The 20,120-nt window shown below is 32.2% G+C and overlaps 1 protein-coding gene across 1 annotated transcript in view; it reads left to right on the top strand.

Annotated features, from left to right (window-relative positions):
* LOC124365723 (unconventional myosin-IXa-like) overlaps positions 1 to 20,120 on the top strand; it is a 115,411-nt gene that overhangs the window by 75,984 nt on the left and 19,307 nt on the right. Inside the window, 6 exon segments of the mRNA XM_046821707.1 lie at positions 6,329 to 6,435; positions 8,516 to 8,638; positions 12,473 to 12,680; positions 14,213 to 14,463; positions 16,138 to 16,391; positions 19,566 to 19,733. Of these exon segments, the coding sequence (XP_046677663.1) occupies positions 6,329 to 6,435; positions 8,516 to 8,638; positions 12,473 to 12,680; positions 14,213 to 14,463; positions 16,138 to 16,391; positions 19,566 to 19,733 (1,111 nt within the window).

The raw sequence follows: 20,120 nt of genomic DNA, 5'->3' as shown, positions 1-20,120 counted from the left end.
TCCTTAATGTCTATAATGTAGTTGGATAAGCTTTTCATTATATCTTTGGGGACGGTGCACCTTTCAAATTTCAACAGTTCACGCTGATGATATGGCACAAAAATAATTCAATAATATTTCAAGCATTAATTTGACCGTGACATTGTCCTGTTTTATTTCAATAGTTTCGACAAAAGAGCTCCCTGACTATGTGAAATCGCAATCTCCATAATATCCTCTTCCGTACATCTAGTTTCCTTTTTAAAGTTTCAAGATTATTTTAAAGAATTCTAATAATTCTTGAACATTTAATCCATTGCAGATTTTTAACTCCTTCAAATAACGCTCAATGGGGTTCGGTAGTTTATTATAACTTAATTGTGGCCGTCCCGAAACAAACACATCATCTCTCATATTTAGACCAGACTTATCTTTCACTTCCGGTTTACCAGCCTCTTCCAGCTCACCTTCTATTTCCAGATTGGAATCAGATAACTTGCGCACCAAGCTATCAGATGTTTCCTTGTCAATTTTTAGGTTTTTTATTTTTAAACAACAATTCACTTAATATACTATTCCGGTTTTCAACATGTTTAGCTATATCCTTCTCTTCGATTTTAAACAATTTACTTAAGTTAGTCAGACGGCGCTGCCAATGATTTATTTTTGTTTCACACCTAACTATGTCCAATGTTAGTCCCTGTTCAATAGATTCCTCCAGTCTAGTTCCTAATAGTTGGGTTTCTAACTTAATTTTATCCCATTCCTCCTTGAAAACGACCTTTCCACTCAGGTTTCAAATAATTACTATTTACATCAAGACTTATTAACTGCCGTAACTTTTTCCTTAAATCTATCACCTTAAAGGGACTAGGAGACACTTCCACACCTCTTAAACTAATTTCATAGTCCAATTCCTCCTTGGTTAACAAGTCCACCTTAAGTGCCATTTTAAAAGTTTAATATTAAACACTTTATAATTTTCCAGTATCCAAGCCACTTATTAATTTACAACCACTAAGTTCAATTTTATTAAGGTTCACAGAATACAAGCAGAGTTGCGCACTTATTTGTATACTGAATGTTAATATACAAAATTTTTTGTTTTTATTATGATGACCCTAAAATAGTCTCGAACACATAAGATTTAAGTAGATACTGGTGGAAATTAAAAACTACACCCCTTTTTTTTTTTATTCAGGTTTATTAAATCAATTCAAAATGTCAATTATTAACCTTGTATTCCACCAAATCAATGTTTTGAACAACAGGTTAAAATTACTACTTCCTTTGGCATGGTACTTTCGATTTAATATGGGCTCACTGTCCTCTAAATACGTGTGTATAAAAATTATAAAGTAAAATAATATTCTTGAATAAATTTTAATGAAATAAATTAATAGGCTTCTTCTCAAAACTAATAAATATAATAATTATAAAACTTCTTTCAAATAAAATTCTCAAACAAACTAAACAGTTCTCAAACAGGAATTTTTCACAAGTTCTACAGGATATGGTGCAGCACCTGCAGCTCTTAATTTTTACTACAATCCTTTAATTTCAATGAAATTTTACGTTCGACTTTAAATAAATTACTTCCTTTACAATTTATATATATTATAGTCCTCACTCAACAGAATTGGATCGTTAATTTCAAAGTTTTCAATTCCAATTTCAAATAAATTCACTTCTTAATTTTGCAAATTTCAAATTTAGAAAATTTTAATAATTCAGTCAAAAGTACTTAGCTCTTTGATCGTGAAGGTCTTGGAGTTCGGTATTAAAATAATTTATACCGACGGATCCTACGCCCGACACTAGTTTTAAACTCGCACTAAAAGACTTTACTCTATCGCTTCTCAACTCGGAATGGAAGCAGAGTGTGGTTTCTCGGCCTGCACCGACTACGCTCCTGTTCCTGCAGGCCTGTTTAAATCTCTCTCAACGCAGGTTCGCCCCCTAACAAAAGATTGAGTCCACTGTAAAAATATTGTTTAGCATTCACTGCCATCAAGTCAGGTCTAGACCAGATTCCAAGCGCGTTGTGCCTGCCGCTGGATTACAATATAAATTTACTTTTTTATTCCCTATCCATTTACAATTCTAAAATAAATTTTTGTCTTTTTTTTGCTAATATTTTTAAATTGAAATTTTATTTATTAAATTTTTTATTTTTATTTAAAGTATACCATGTAATTGGTATACATGTGTAAGAAAAGTCCATGTTCCAAGCTAAAAAATACAAAAATAAAAATTCAGAACTAAGAATTTATATCAATATGAAACAGAGAAGCCTTTCTTTCACATTAACCTAAATGTAATTATTGTGAAAGAGTAGAAAAACATTGTGTAACTGTATAAGTGGAAGATTGTGTTTTTTAATTTTTATTAATTCCTTTTTAATTGAATTATAATAGTAACTATGTAATTAAATATGAAGGATAGGTGGCCTGCACTTGTACAAAGTCTTTAACCAAAGTCTTTTTTGCCCAATTTAATTGCTGCTACAGGTACTGCAGGGACCTCAATAAATACTTATTCAATGGGCTAAGGTTGATTGCATATATTTCATTAAAATTCTATATGGTATAAATGTAAACCATTTATTACGTAACTTCTCGTAAATTGGAAGTTTGCTGTAATTATTATAAATACAATGTTTAGATACAACGTATGTTCCTCTCGTACACGTTAAGTATAACAAGAAAATAAAAAAGTAAGTAGTACAGTTTGGTACTAATCAGCTGTAGGTATTTTTTTAATTAAAGTAGACAATTACGTTATAAAGAGAAAGGAGGTCGGGGAAATGTGTTATTATTTTACTCAGTAATTAGTATGAACTGTTTTAGGATCAAGATTCTTTTGATGGGACTCTAATGGGTTTTGCAGTACAAACAAATATGTGATTTGAAAAGATACAAACAGTTTGACGTATATATGTCTAAAATATCATCATCAGAAATCAGGAACTCTTTATTACAACATCTTTGAGATATGTATAGCGTCAATTTACAATAATTTCATGTCTGTTTGTAATATGTTCAATAATAATGTTTGCACAAGAGTACCTATGTTTTTTGTGTTTATAAAGTTAAAATACAGGGCTTCATTTTTTTTTTATCTTCTCAGTGCAGGTATTCTTTAACTGTGTAGAAGGGTCTTGAAGTCAGCCATTCATTCAGTGATGTCTTTAGCTTTTTTCCTGTGAGTATCATGGATGATATTAATTGTAAAAGAATAAGTATTTGACCTTATTTATGCTTTTGGAAAGAAATAGCATATAAACAAAGTAAAAAGTCTTAATTATTAATGCTACGTTAGTGATGTGATTGTTCGAAGTTCATGGAATCAAGCTTTTTTTCAAAAAAGGCTGACCATCATAAAAAACTTGCTTCTGGGTGGTATTGATTTCTAAAAAACTGAGCAGTGGCATCTTATACGAGTTTGTTCAAAAAGTAATGGGAATTTTCATTCTTTTTTTAACAAATATTTATTCATCTACATTAATTTTGTTACCTTCAAAATAGTTCCCATTAGATATTATGCACTAGTGCCAGCGCTTTTTCCAATCTTTGAAACACTTCTCATAATCGATCTTTGGGATAGCCTTTAGCTCTTTCAGTTATGCATTTCTAAACTTGTAAAACAACAGCCCTTTAAGGTTCTCTTTATTTTTGGAGACTTTAAAATTCACACGGAGCCATATCTGAAGAATCTTTGGAGACTTTGTCATCGTTAAAGCACTGTTTTTGTCCAAAGATTCACGAACAAGCAATGAAATGTGGGCAGGTGCATTGTCGTAGTGCAAAACAAAGCCATGAATTGTTTTAACGCAAATCCGTGTGTTTTTTTCGGATTGCCTCTTAATGCAAATGGCGTTGAACTTGACAAGTAATACTCCTTATTGACCGTTTGACCTTGTGGCCAACACATGATACACTATGCCATTAAAATCAAAGAACACAGTGAGGTTAACCTTCACATTCAACTGCACATGTCCAGCCTTATTTTACTCATAGCAGAATTACCATAGGCCTTTGTTAACATCTCCCACACTTTATTTCATTTTCACACAAAATTTGAAACAAATTCTTTTATACATTTTTACAAACAAAAATCGCTGAGTTCATAAAACATGTCTAATCTTAGCGGCTGCCATTGAAAAAGTTAACAATGAATACAGCTGAAGATTTTAATTATAGTTCAGGAGCATCAGTATCAACATAACAAAAAAATCTTGACAGTTGGACTCTACAAAACCTGTGAATCTTAAATAAAACTTTCATGTTACTTTTTGAGCACATCTTGTACACACACACACATATAGTGAGGGTCAGTGTTCACTGTTTATAGCCTAAGAATGTGATGTATTATTAATGGCAAGAAATCTAATATAATTGTAAATAAACGCTAGTTATATAACTTTGTTATGAAGGAAATTTACTAACACATTTATTTGTTCAAATATAACAACATTCTGGTACTTGCACAGAAACATTGAAACAGTCTCTTATAACCTATTCAGTGTTCACTACTGCAATACTCTCTAAAGACATTTTGTAGTCAGGAAGTATGATTTTCAAGCTGTAGAAATGTATGAAACAATACATAAAAAATTTTAGTTCATTAACTTTTGGTTTGAATAATTTATTTCAAAAATTAATTCTTATAATTTACATCCGAATAATTGCACCCCTTGTATAAATCATACTGTGGATTAATGAAAGTGGAGCTGAGGATAACTGCTAGTACTATCATACATATAAGTTCTTTAACGCTGTGAGATGTACTATATAATTTAAAACAATAAATGCTACTTTGAAAAGTATTATTCAGAATGGGTACGGTTGGGAGAAGGAGCCTCCTGTTAAGATCTATGAAAACCAATTTTAGGCATTAATTTTCAGTCAGGTCTACTTGAAAAAAGGGAAGACTAGCTCTGAATCAGCCTATCCGATCAAAGCAGGCAGGGATAGCACGCCCTAATCTACACTAGCAACTGCCCTTTAACCCTGGAACTGGCGGTCATATTTTTAGACTTTTTAGTACTTCATCCATTACCTTATATTTATTTTATTATTACATGTTTACTATAAAGTACCTATGTCATATTATATATTTTTTATTCAGCATTGTTCAAGGAACATTTTTCACATAATATAATTAAAACAAAAAAAATATCCTTACTCTACCTCTTCATGAAAAAAAAATTTTTAGAAAAAAGAAAAGTTAGTTCAAAGTTTTTGATTTGTAAAATTGTTGTTAGTGATATGCAAAATCCAAAATATAAAAAAGAAAGAGCATTTAATTCTGAGTAAAAATAAAACACATAGTATAAGGTATTTATTTTTACATGTGGTAAACGATACAAAAATCATACACTGACATTCTAAAGTGCTACTTACCAACAATAGTAAGAACTTCAAAGCTCACTTGGATTTGTAAAATCTTGTAACTATTAGTTCATATTAATTTTCTATTTTTTTATTATATATTTTTTAAATTATGTTCTGATTGAATGTCTAAATCTGAATCCTCATCGTTGCTTATTTCATGTACAACTAGTTCTCGAATGTCACTTGAACGATCGCGGAAATTACGATCCATCCATTATGTAAACACGCACAAAAAACTTACTATTATTGTGTCATATACACAACCATCATTACAACGAACTCAAACAAACAATAAACCAGACAGAACACCATGCAGCTGACAAAATAACAATAGCCGAATGAACCAGTTGACTCATCACTGCGCGCGCGCAACTAGCGCGGTAGACGGGAGAATCTAAAACAAACCGTTCAGTCAGAGATTATAAAACGTATGGACGTGTAATGAAACGATAAAAGTATTTATTAGTGTATTATTTACATAAATTTAACCTTCCTATTTCGATTGGTATCAATACTGATACTCATTGATCGTGTTTAAGTACGTAATATTGAGAAATAAAAGACGTATTAAAACGTCCGATATCGGGCGCTGCCATCTAGGATGCGACTAAAACGCCCGATATCGGGCGTTTGCCAGTTCCAGGGTTAACACTTAGGGAGCGCTTACAAACTCCAACGGTCATCCTCTGCAGTAGACTAGACCTATCAATCTACCCTTGCACTGCAATATCTTGACATCTGATTTTGCACTTCCGTAGGGTTACCCAGATTTAAGTGACATCGGTTTTTGCTGTACCCTCTGTAGGTTCAACTGGAAGGTAAAAACCAGCCAGAGGGCTTGTACTCGTAGTATTGTTTAATTTAGAATTCAGTCAAAGAATCCATCAAATTAAAGTAATGGTGTAGTAGTTAAAGTACCCAACAAGTGACAATGGTCATACTGTGATTTGCAGGGTTGGAGATCCGAACAAGGAGATCCTCGGAGTGGACAAGAAGAAGTTGTCTCCCAGACGTAGCAATAAGGGTGACTCTCGCCTCTTCCTGGAAGACAATTATATGGGTGAGTGCAGGCTTGTGTGTATCATTGTAGCTTTATATGTTCGTGTCTTGTCAAGTGTTAAATGTCAATAACCAAATCGTGTTATCTCACTTTGTAAGTTATGCTTTACTAAGAATCCCAAACTTGTTCGGTTAATTACAAATTATTTTTACGCTGTTAAAATGTGAAATCACACAAACAATTTATCATTTCTGTTTTAAAATTAAAATCTTTTTTTTTGTAGCAGTATATTGGTGTGACAAAAGTACACTTCATCTGTTCTGTTATTTAATTGTGTCCCCAATGTGAACTGCAGTCCTTTATTGGGACAATGAGGTGAAATGAATAATTTAAGAGATATTTGTAAGAAACGCGAAACAAATAAGTTTAAACCCTAACACTTAACCCTTCCCATGCCATAGACAGATATATTAGAATGGCAGACTTTGACCCAAAACGCTTTCAAAATGTCCGATGCACGCTCCGTGCTTATCGCAATTGCCAAGGAATTATTTATAAACTACCTTCACTCAACAGCAGGGGATGGGGAGTGCCCTTTGTCTAATGCCGACTGCCTGCTCGTCAGTTTTGCGTCTCCTACAGAGCCATAACGAAACATATCCGTTGAGTGTATTACTGTTTTCTCGGACGTCACAAGCGCATGCTTGCGTGCATGTCTACTACGTATTTTGTTATTTTTCTTAATCGAGTGACAGTGTTGTGATTAGTTTGAAATATTTATCTTGTTTTATAGTAAAATTGAAATTTACTTGAAATAAACATTTTGTAAATAGTTCCTTTTTATTCTTACAATAAATACACTAATTTTAAGTAAAATTTCCCATTTTATACTTTTTTTGCTTTTACCTTGTATAATTTAGTTATAATAAAATTTAGCTACATAAAGAAATAACATTTTTTTACTTGTAAAATACTTTGCATTATAGGAAAATTAATGGATTTATTAGTGGCGTGCAAAGGGTTAAGGTTGAAACAAAACCCATAATATTTGTTCCTTTATACTAATAGTAAATGTTATTTACATTTTATTTAAAAAAAATTAAATTGTCATTGATTTAATTTTTTGTTTAATACGTTTCTAGAGAGTCGAAGTGTTGATGTACGAATCCTTGCCTAACTGTTCCAACTTCCCACCTTGCACCCTTGGTGTCAATTCTTACAGTCCACTCTTGTTTGTCCTGCTACAGCAAATTATGTTCACAATACTGAGCTGTACAATACTTAACAACAGTTCAAATAAACAGAAAAACATTCCTTCTATGAGGTTCAATTGAAGGATTTTTCCTACCATTGTATTAATCAATACAGTTTGGAAAATAATAAAAATCAGAAAAGTTTCTTCATGAACAACCATACTAGAAGATGATACAGACACAATGCCAAAGCAAATATTAAGATAATGAAAGGATAACAGGATTTCTGACATTTGCCATCGTTATAGGTTATAAAACGTATATACCTATCAAAATCCTGTTATCCTTTCAAACCTTCCATCGTCAATGACAAATTTTAAACAAAGAATTAAGATAACGTGACAATTTAAATTTCTTTAGGATTCTGATTTTTATTCTTAACTTAGATGCTATTTACCTTTGGATATAATGTCGACTATCTATTGAATACATGGAAATTCATTAAAAAAAAAGGAAATTAGAACTATGTTGTGTGCAATTAATCATCTCTTATTGTAATATTTAGTAATTTTTTACACATTGTTGTGTCTTATCTGAGACATCGTTTAGAAAGACATCGGCCAATATAATTGTGGAATGAGTATTGTATTTTCTTTAGATTGTTATTTTCAAACTATCATAGTAAACTACTTTACAAAAGTAAATAGCCCAATTTAAAAATTTTTAAGATATTTCCACAAATATTGTTGAAAATTTGCTTTTGGAACTGTTACAAATTTTTTTTCAATTCAATGTTAGTAAAAAGCCACCATCTAAATAATTTTTCTGCAATGTTTTCCGGGTGACCAAGAGTTGGCTGTAAGTGGAGGAGACTTGTCTAGTGTACTGCACATTTGTTGTGTTGTCGCACCTGTGTTGCACGTCCGAATGTGTGTGTGCATGTCCAGATAAGGTGGAGAGGAAAGGCAGCAGTGATTCGCTGACTTCCCAGCGCAGCAGTGACTCCCAGTCCAGCGCACCCGTGCGCGACACACTCTTCCGGGCCAAGCGCCAGATACAGGCTCTAATGGGTCAGTGCAGTAGTATACGACATAACAACTGTTTGTGTTTCAAAATCTTACAATTCCAGGCAAAAGGCCAACTAATATGTGTGATGTTGAGGTTGGTTACAACCATTGAGAGTTTAATACGTTCACGGCTGTTTAATACTTACCGTACTTATTCGGGTGTTGAAGTATTTTAATGACTGCAGTCAATTTATATTTTATAGCACAAAGTTTTTGAAATTGTATAGTTTCTAATTCCAATTTTAACCCATTGCGGATCACTGACGAAATATCTCGTCCTGTGGTATTTAAGTCTAGCATGGAATATTGCAATAGTCCATGAAATAATCATATATATATTGATAACAAAAATATATTTTTTAAGTACAGTAAAACCTTGATTATCGGAAACGACTTGAGTAGTAGTGAAAACAGTTCCAGTAACCTTGAATCGAGAAACTACAGAAAGAATAAATAATTAGGGCAAGCATCATAAATATTTATTGCGGAGGTTGTCAATGGAGGGAAACACCTCAATCACTTCACCACCTGGCCGATGTTCGCAAAAAAGAGCAATAACAGACCCTCTTTCTCAATACCATCCGAGCCTTCATTAGCCACACACCCAATCATCATAGTATGATCAGTAGAAGAGTCACCACCCTTCCATCCCTACATGTCCCCCACATTGCAGCCATCTTGTCTTGCAGTGACGAATTTTGTCGTTTTCTCTCTTTGTTTGAATTTCTCAAGAACAAATAAGTTTATATTCAGTTGATTGTGAATTTTCTCTAAAATATCAATTCTTGCTCTGTATGTATTATATTATAATGTTATAATTTGCATATACTTACGTTTATTTCCTGGAAGTTCTGTGTATTGACATAACCTCTTGTTAGTGGAATTTTTGTTTTTGTTGTCCGAAACGCGTAGAGTCACCATTATTTCCGATAACCAAGGTCTATATAGACAAAAGTATGTCTAAGTTATTTATGAGAATCCAGTTGAGTCTTAACAACGGGCAGTATGATGTGGCACGGCATTACTGTTCTGCTGCTGACGCACAACTTACCTTGTGTCTGCTGGGACATGCACATCCAAACAAATCTATCCGAGATTGGTTAATCAATTATTTACTGAGTACTCATTCAACTCAACAGGAATGTAAAAGCATGTAATCACATACCTCTGTTTTACATTCAAATTAATTTAGCAGTTTTTAGGGTACTTTTCAGTAAATATGTCACTGTAGTAAACTTTAAAAAAAGTATATTTAATTTGTCAAACTTCAAGATTGGTTTTTTTTAATGGTACGGTAAATAATTCATCTAGTGCCATAGTAATGTATTTATATGTTTCTTTGTAATGTACAGTAAAATAACATATCATTAAGAATATTTTTTCTTGTTAGATTTTAGTCCGCCAAAGCAGAGGAGTGTGAACTGGCAAAAAGGCATTGTATTGGTAACGAAAACCTTTAGGGGTAAGAAATGGGAATTGTGAATAACCCTTATTGAGTTTTCTGGTTTGATACCAAAATATTACCTGCAAAAATGTATGCTTTATTTTTTATGTTTAACTGTATGATTCCCTTGAGAAAATTAAAGTGAACTCCATCAGTGCTTCTTGTGTATATTATTTTTCTTTTTCGCTTTACAAATTTTGCTGTTTGTTGACACACTGACAGTAAAATGACTAAAAATGGACGGTAACTAAAAGTAGCTAACCACAATTTAAATGAAACCAAGCTAATCAGAGTGGTATTGCACCCTTTTGTTTGTGTAGCTAGAAACATTAAGATATTTTTTGACTTAGATTTGTTGTATCTGACTACCTAAATTGGTTTCACTGTAGACAGTATGGAGTTAATTAATGGGCATCTGGACACCCTGGCGTAAAATATTACAGGAAGTTGCCTGAATTTTTTCTAATTTAATCAACAAAATGTGTTGATATACTACTCTGCCTTAAAAAATGTAACTGAATTGTTGAATATAGATGAAAACTTGCAGTCTTTTGAAACCTAAGTGGGTAAGTGGGAACCTTTTCGATTCCAACCACTTATGAAAAAGTATCTATAAAAAATATCAGCAATAAATAGACTTCAAAGTATCTTCTAAGAAACCAAGCGCTACTTTGCCTGTTTTGCTGATTATTGCAAAAAAAAATCTTTTTTGCTTATTTTTCAAGTTTAATTTTTTTACAAAGTCCACAAGAACCAATACACTTTGTAACCTTGTAGTTGTCCATCACAGTGTCCATACACCTGAGATGTTTTTAGTAGTTTTTATATTCATATTTCTTTGTTTTGGTTGTGAATTAGTCTTGATGTTGATTTCATTAGTGTAAACAATTAACCAAGTCATGTAATTGTACAATTTTTACAGTCAAGTTGTTGAAATCTTCAAAAAATAATCACGATTTGGGTGGGTATGAAAATTCAGTTAAGATATCCGAATTTTATACTGGAATACTAAAAAGTATTTTTTTTTTAGCCTTGTTTTATTTACTTGTTTAACCCTTTGAGTGCCGCAGCGTTTTGCTATATGGTATGCATAAAATGCCGAGCGAAAATGCCTGATTCTGCAAGGCTCTGGTTAAAAATTCATAACAAATTTATTTATTGGCATAATGTCTTGGGTTTTTGTTTTTTTTTTTTTAGATAAATATATTTTCTTTATACATATAATACATTGACACACTTATTTAACGTTTTTATACAAATAAAAAAAAATCATTAACAAAAACTTTATGAGCAAAAACATTTAGTTTTTTATTTTAACACAACTTGGTGTTATTGAAATATTTTATTTTTTCACTTTTAGTTATTCTATCTTATACTCCATTTAATTCTTTATAAAAAGGCATATAAACATTTTTTTATACTTATAAATAAAGTTTTGGAAAATAAGTAAAAATATGAACCACTACAAAACTAGAAATTTTCTAACCTAAACCTAACACTCTGTGTATGTGTCTACACTGATAATGCTTAAATCTAATGCCTGCAATACTAGGTCTTCATTGCCAGCAATGTTTTTACGACTCATTGTTTATAAATATCACTGAACAAACACAAAAAACAAAAACTATACAAACGTATTTAGTAAAGTACTAGATGCTTACGATCGCCGTAACTCGCGGCATTGTTCTACTTACACACAGACTAGAACAACATACACAAACGAAACAATTTGAAGATACTAACACTACAAACCCATTTATATTTAAAAACTTTCAATATCATTTGTGAAATAAATAGCAGCGCAAACAAAACACCTGACGGACGGCTCGTCCGCGACTAACGCGATTCTAAAACGCGCTACAACGTAACCGCCGTAAAAAATGTAGAATGTAACAAAACCTACATCAAAAGTTACATTGAAGCCTTTGGAATGCGTACGTATAGTCATTGAGCCAATTCAGATAAATATTATATAAAATATAAGCGGTACTACAGAAGTCGCTGACAGCGATTCTGGCATTTCTTGAATATAATGCGGGATCGCTGACAGCGATGCTCCAGCACTCAAAGGGTTAAGCAAACAAAATTCTTTTAATCAAACTAGTTTCTCATAATTCCTCAATAAAGTTTATAAAATGTTTATATTCCAATATATAAGTATAGGTGTTTTATTAAAATATTGAGTTATTGTATATAATTAAATGTTTAAGCAATATAAATTATCTAAAAAAAATTGTAAAAATTCATTGACTTAATTTTCGATTTTTTAAACAAACACTTATCTCAAATTGTTCAGTTATTTATACAGTTGTAATAACTTGGAACAGAAAATATGGATGAAGGTGTTAAGAAATTTATTCTAAAAAGATGTTGAATTGATGGGGTTGTTCCAGGGGTGGGCAAGAAAGTGGAGGGGGCGCACAGTGACAGTGAGATGGACGGAGATCTGGTGTGGACCAAGTGTGAGAACTCCGCTCGCCCCCACCCTGCCCCCGCCCTCATGCGGCAGGTTACTGCGGATGCTGAGCCCCTCGCCCCCACTCGGGTCACACGGCGCAGAGATGTCACTCGCAGTGCTGCAAGTCCTACGTCCACTGTACAGTAAGTACTGTGTGCCCTACACGTACTGACAAGCTCTTCCTATGGGGTGACACACACCTTTGATAAATATAGAAATTATGCTACCCTCTCCCATTACAGTTGTTTAGAATGTGTTCAGCACTCCAAACAGAGTCCTTGACAAAGATTGTCGTCCTCTTTAGGTGCATCGTCAGATGGCAGTAGAGATTCAAGATGTCTTTATTAGTCACTAAGCAACATAACAAGTTACAATAGACTTCGTCAAACTATTAGGCAGGAATAAGTAAATAAATAATAATTTTTAGGACTAGAAACTTATTTTAAAACTAACAGGAATGTTGCAAAAGACATAATAACTTACAAAACTGCTAACTTGTATAAATAGAAAGTGGTGATAAGGAAATTATTTAAGTAATAATAAGAGCATTGTGTGGTAAATCAGAAATCAAAAACACAAATTAAACAAGAAACACAAAGAACATATACAATTAAAACCCAATGAAAAATGTAACAATATAAATATTTAAAATATGTAAATCAGGTGGTTAAAACTTACAACTATAAAACAAAACTTAAAACTTGCCATGATAAAATTAAAAACTTAAGGAACTAATATCACAGGCCAAATATTTATTCACAGAGAAAACTGCCTTTTCTTTAAATTTATTAGCTTACAATTTGTTTAAACCTATTTATATTTACAATCCATCCTCCTTTTGGTAATTTATTAAATAGTTTTTTTTCATATAGATATGACTATCCTTTTGTAGCCCGAAAATGGTTCTACACGAGTTACTTGTTGTACAATTCATCACCAATGTTGCAAGGTATCATATATAATCCACCTTAAGCCTAGTCACTACTCATTCTGTAGCAACCTGTAAACCATACAACCGGCAACTCGTTGGGCTTGTTTGAAGACACTGTCTTCTCTGTGGAAGTACCTGAATAGAATGGGGATCTTTGATGAAGACACTGTTTTTAGATCTTCTACACAGTATGAATATATTGCTGGTCATACTCTGTACAAAAGCTTGCATTAAGGCTGTAACTGAAGATTTAACAAGATACAATCAAATTTAAATAATTATTTTTATTTTAAAATATTTTACAAGAGAGGATGCAAATTGTCATCTTGATATCCAGGGCATTTTTTGTTGATAGTATAGTTTGTGCAACTTAGTGGGTAATCAATCATTAATAAAGTTTTGTCGTTAACAAAAGTTTTCTTTTTGTAATTTTTTAGAAATCGTAGACATAAAAGTACCTAATTATTATAATAAAATACATAGATATTAAAAAGTAATGAATTAAAACCAAATTTAGCAGAGATTTAGGATAAGAAAATAAATTGTCATTCATTTAAGTTTAATTAAACCTTGTATATAATATGTTATCTTCGTGTTATAATAAATTGTTAAAAAAAAAAACTAGCATAAAAAGTGGTATGAATTAAAAACATACTTGGTATCACAGAAAGTAAACTAACTAAGGTCAATTAAGGATGCCTCATTGGCATGTATTCCGTTGACAACACTGTCATGTTGTAACAGGCCAATGCAGTTGGAGCTGAAGAGGCGGAACAGTGACGGAGCCACGCAGTTGCCTCCACCTCCCGCTCCGCCTCCACCACTGCCTCCCGTCTACTCCCCAACAAGCGACCTCCTGGAGTGGAAGGGCACTTCCATGTTCACGATAGCAGGCCACAACTTTCGCAAGGTTGCCCGGTTCGGCAAGGATGACCGCTGCTGTTTCTGCGACAAACCCATGGATGCGTTTGTTACCCAGGCTTACAAATGTACAGGTCAGTTCCATCTCAGTTTTTACGATCAATGTACAGTAATATACTAATGCTAGTCCAAAACTCTGTCCAAAATTAATATTTTTAGTGCAAAATGTTCTATAGTCCAAATGAAAATGTATGGAAATATTATAGTTATTCTTGATTTTTAAAATGTCAATATTTCTCTTTGAGTATCTTTTTGACTGTGACAAAGAATGATTGTGGACCAAAGAGACCAAATATGGACGCAATATGGCATAAACAAAAATACAAATTATAAAAAAGTTAATTCATAAAAAACAAGAAAGGAGTACACCACATCACGTGTTGCTCTACTAAGCTTCGCTGAAGTTGCATGAAAGATTTTAAGTCTATAGCTTATTTCATTATTGACGCATAGAACAACAGGTACAGATATCCGTATGAAAAAGAAAGATTTACATCGTCCGGCAAACAAAAGAGAAAATGTGTCAGCCTCTTAGTGAAAGGCTTCAATGACGCTCAGACAAATTCCATGGTTAGACATGCACCATCACAGAACTCGTTCTTGTCTATGTAGAAATGAAGTCTCATGCAAAATTTCAGGTCTACAGATGAAATCTTTCTCGAGATATCATACCACATGATACATTCACGTTTTTGTTGATTAAAATGGGCTTCATATCAGTGTTGAAATAATAAAATTCTACACACCGAGTCACCACAAAATGATGCTGTAAGTGTTGCGATAGTTATGCAACATGTGTTATTATGTCACGTTTTTAAATATCTTATGAGTGTACTGAGTTTGTTTACAAATGTTTTTATTCTGCCATTTTCTTATTGCCATCATAGTTACCCATGAAACCAATATAAGTAATATTGGCATATTCGCTCAGCCAAATCCTGTGGACTGAGATGTATCATCATTATATGCATCTTAGTATTCATGAAGTGAATTTCTAGTTTTCCATTTCTTCCTGTTTATTCTTATTTCTTTCTTCCATTGTCATAAGATGTATACACAACTTTGTCAATGCTCTTTGAAAAATGACAATAAATATTATTTATTATTTATTTATTTATTTTGATGTTTTAATTGTATAATATTTTAATGTCTTTAACTTTCTAGATAGGTGCTAATATTATAGGTTATAGTTTTATTTACAATTTTACAGTCCATTCTAAATAGTTTGTAATAGGGATTGATCAGGATGTTGTTTAGTACCTAAGTTTATTCCGTTGTATCATTTATGAAATTGTATTATTTATTATGTATGAAGATAGGTGGAAGAGAGAAATTCTTGGCAACTTTTGGTAAAAATGTTTATATTATGTTGGATTAATAATATTGCCTCCAGACTATACCACCTAGGTGTATATTTGACTTTGCTGATGCATTTTTGTAAGATGGCAATAAACATATATTTATTTATTTATAGTGTTGTTCATATAGAAATGATGCTTCATGCAAAATTTCAAGACTTTACCTTGGTTTACCTTCAAGATATTGTATGGACAGACAGGCAGAAATAAACATTTTTCCAGCTCCTCAAGTGATTAGCTTTGTTTACGCTCAGTCAATTGCTGCAAAGAATTTTTTGAAATATTTTCTGTGTGTATATTTTATTTCAGTTAATTTACTTGCTTGTTTATTTATCTTGTGAATTCCTGTACTGATGCTTGTAATAACGTGACCTGATGTTGGCCCTGTAGACTGCAAGGCGTTGTTCCACACCAAGTGTATCCAGAATGGCGGTGTGCTGACGTTGCCCTGCATGCAGACGCCAGGGCCTGGTGGTGGCCGCAAGAAGCAGCGGAAGATAACACGTACTCACCCAGCCACGCATATCTCACCTCACCTGCCACAGTTCAGCCTCACGGGTACCAGCGAGTTCACGGACCGCACTGACAAAATTATCTCTGACGCCCGGGAACTGCAACTGATGCAGGACTTCATCACAAAAAAGGTACTGACTGAACTTTCTCGCTTGAAGTTTGAATAATTAATTTAATTAATCTTGGAAAATGTCTGGTAACTTGTTGGTAAATTTGTTGATCCATTGATTTTAACTGATGATACTGTAAATCAGTGGCTGGGACAGGGATGAGAGAAGAACTTGACAATAGAATAAATAGTATTAGAGTAGTAAGTACCCTTGGAGCTTACTTTATATTCAGTTTATAAATTTTACTAACCTCATTTTTTAATGATTACTAAATTTTACATTGCGTATATTTGCGCAAAAGATAAAAGTAATCATAAATAATACTTCCGGCTCAGTCGAAAGAAGTAGGTAGATAGATTTTGTGGCAACTGAAATATTATTAATTTACTCTCATGGGATTTACAGTTAGCCTGAAAACTGATTTGAGTTACAAAACATTTCTCTGTAACAAAAAGTTTAGGAAATGTTATAAGTATTCCAGAGCACTTTTTATTTTCTCTCCAAGTTTATAAGTAACTAAGTTGTGAATTTTTTTGAAGTTTGAACAGCCGCAATAATGAAACAAAACAGTGTACCAAATTAACCAATGTACTTAATTAATTGAGACTTGTATAAAAATGTTCTTACCAATTTTGAACTTGTTTAAATATGTACTATTGTTTCCACAGGTTGAGTTACGTAGCATAGGCATGAGGATATATATATATATATATGTATATGTAAAATTTGATGGAGGGTGGTTTTGGGCTCTGGGTGTTGTGTTCGGTGAGTTATGTAGAAATGTTTGACAAGTGCTTCCAGAAACATAAATGCAATAGACTGATCTTGTATGCAAAAAGACAATTAAATCCTTAACCCTCCAATTGATGACCGACGGTACAGACGTTCATCAATACCGCTTGTGAACTAATCAGAAATCAGAAATTTATTGTCACGTAACGTTACATAAATGTAGTAGATAAAATCTACAATGAACAGGTGACTCGTCAATATAGTTTAAAATATACTAATCCTAATTTAAAAAAGTTATAAACATAATTAACAATTCATTGATAAATAATCAATATTAATCGCACAAACAGTGATCCAGTAAGTATATAAAACATTAAACTCTAGTGATACAGGTACAGATTATAATTCATATTAAAATTAAATAAAGATAGATGTAGCTATTATTACACTAAAATAAAATAATTTACAAAACATAAAACACATTTAAAAATAATTAGTGATAAAATAAATACAGTGGAATTAATGTATATACATCAAAATGTTTTGATATGGTTGGGGGGTAATTTAAGTAATGAAGGTTGCATCATTTAGAAAATCAGTTTCTGAATAATATTCTTTCTCTATTAAAATATGTTTTAATTTTATAGAGAACTTTTCTGGAGGCAAAGAGGATAGAGATATTGGAATTTTATTGTAAAATTTTAGTCCTTTGTAATAAGGGGACTAATAAAGACGGCACAGCCGTCGGTCAACTTTCCGCTATTATTACTCAAAAACCGTTTAAGTTATAAAGACATAGCTTGCACTAGTCAAATCCTCTTCTCATAAAGATCAATTCATTTCATATAGTTTATATTCGTAATATTACTCGTTGTCAGCTGATATCGATCCAAATACCGCACGGCATACAGCTGACGGACTATGCAGCTGGTGACGTGCTGCACGGCCTTGACGATCTATGTTGCTAGGTTGTTATGTTGTGCAATAGGAGATCCTTGTTGTTCAAATGATATACATGATCTATTGGATGATGAAAATATTAGTTCTGATGATGAAATTGACATATCAGCAAATGAAGTGCATGATGATATTTCTTTGTCAGATTTGTTGTAAGGTAGTCTGGATGATTATAAACCTGTGGAATGTGAGTTGGGTTGTGAACAAATTCACAATGACAGTGACAATAATTCATCATTATCTGATATTCCTCTTACCCAAAGAATTCATCAAACACCAATATGGACGCGTACTGCCAAAAAAGTAGTACATACTTTACATTTTTATCAAAAAACGTTTTTGTGTTGTAAATAAGTGTTATATGATATAATTGTTTTGTTCTCTATAAAACTGTGTATATTTTCTACATTTACAGTATCTTACTATTTCAAGTCATGTGAAAGTTATATAAAGTAAAACTTAGGAAACAAAATAATTACAATACAATTTTTTAAATTTATGTACTTATAGAAAAAGCAATATTCTAGTAAGTGCATATTTGAATTATTTTAAATTTTCCTTTGGTTTCTAAAAAAATTATATATATATATATATATATATATATATATATATATCACTTATTACTTAGCATTAAGCACCTATTTTTAAAAAATATCAGAAAAATATACTGTGTAACATTCTGGGAGTTTCTTATTATCAGTCGGAGGGTTAAAAAATTCAAGAATTATATAAAAAAATTCTTAGGCCAAAGCAGGATTCAAATTTATACTATTATCTTTGATGAACGGAACTTGGAAAGGTGTAACTGTGAAATGATTGAATTTTGTATGCAAAAGAATATTTCAACTGCCTGGAAATTTAGCCAAGATCTCTATGGTTAAGACTCCAAGTAAAACTGAAGACTGGTAGATCATTGGACTATTAATTACATAAGGCCTCTCGGCCTAAAATATTGTTCAGGAATCAGCAAGATTCTCCTTGCTTGTTTATTGTGACTTATTTCATGTAACTGAACGACTGCTTCCTTTAGATGAAACTCGCTGGTTCCCTATCATGGCCATTATTATTGTCATTTGCTAAGAAGCAGTAAGTTTAGTTGTTAAATAATCCCTACAACTCATTCATCAATAAAATTAAAATGCATTCTTAAATTCATATTCTCCTTTATACTTTGATACATCTGCAAGTTTAGTTGGTCACATTCATGATCATTTGAACTTATGTTAATATAAATTACTTAAATAATGTTATCAAGTATTAAAATTATGTTTCATATTCCAGTTTAAAGCATATTGAAACAATTTCATTGTAGCTCTCAATTTTAGTATAAGGAAGAACATGATGATCTTACCTTCACCTGTCAAAGTAAAAACTTAATCAGTTTTATTGCTATATCTCATATTTAGTTATTTACTGTTTCACCAATTTATCATTAGATAGAGTTGAATTTTAGAATTCAATTATTGGAAGTTTTTAATATGACTGTACGATTGTTCTGTTCCGCAGATCTACAAGATAGAGAGTGGGGACAAACAGAGCCAGGTGGACCGAGTGTTCAAGCAGGCGCTCCGAGAGTTTAAGGACAATCTAGTGGCCACGTACAGTGTGGTCAACAAGCAGGGACCTGAGGCTCTCAACATCAAGTACAAGGACCTCATTGCCAACTTTCTCAGGGTCAGTTTCTTGGATTAATAAAGGAGATAATTCGCTTTTAAAAAACTGAGTGCTAAACAATATCAACTGTCACATAGTGAGAATCAGCTGTTTTAATTAGCTTTTATGATTACATTGTTTAATTGTGATCATAATATATTTACTTCTTGTAGGGTTTAGGTTTTAAAAATTTTGAAGTGCTTTTAAAATTATATCTAATTTGGAGATTTTCTACAGCATCATTCAAATTTTCTAAATATATGTCATGTTTCATCCATGAAATAAATTTTAAATTAAGGTTTTACAAACTTATAAGGAAGGTTATGTGTATAATGATTGTATTATGATTATTTTAAAAAGGTAATACCTTATAGTATAATTTTATCCTTTAGATTGTACTGATTCAAG

The sequence above is a fragment of the Homalodisca vitripennis genome, chromosome 7 (assembly GCF_021130785.1).
Source record: "Homalodisca vitripennis isolate AUS2020 chromosome 7, UT_GWSS_2.1, whole genome shotgun sequence".
Lineage (NCBI taxonomy): Eukaryota > Metazoa > Arthropoda > Insecta > Hemiptera > Cicadellidae > Homalodisca > Homalodisca vitripennis.
Note: the sequence above shows the minus strand (reverse complement) of the source record. Positions and strands in the feature narration are given on the sequence as shown.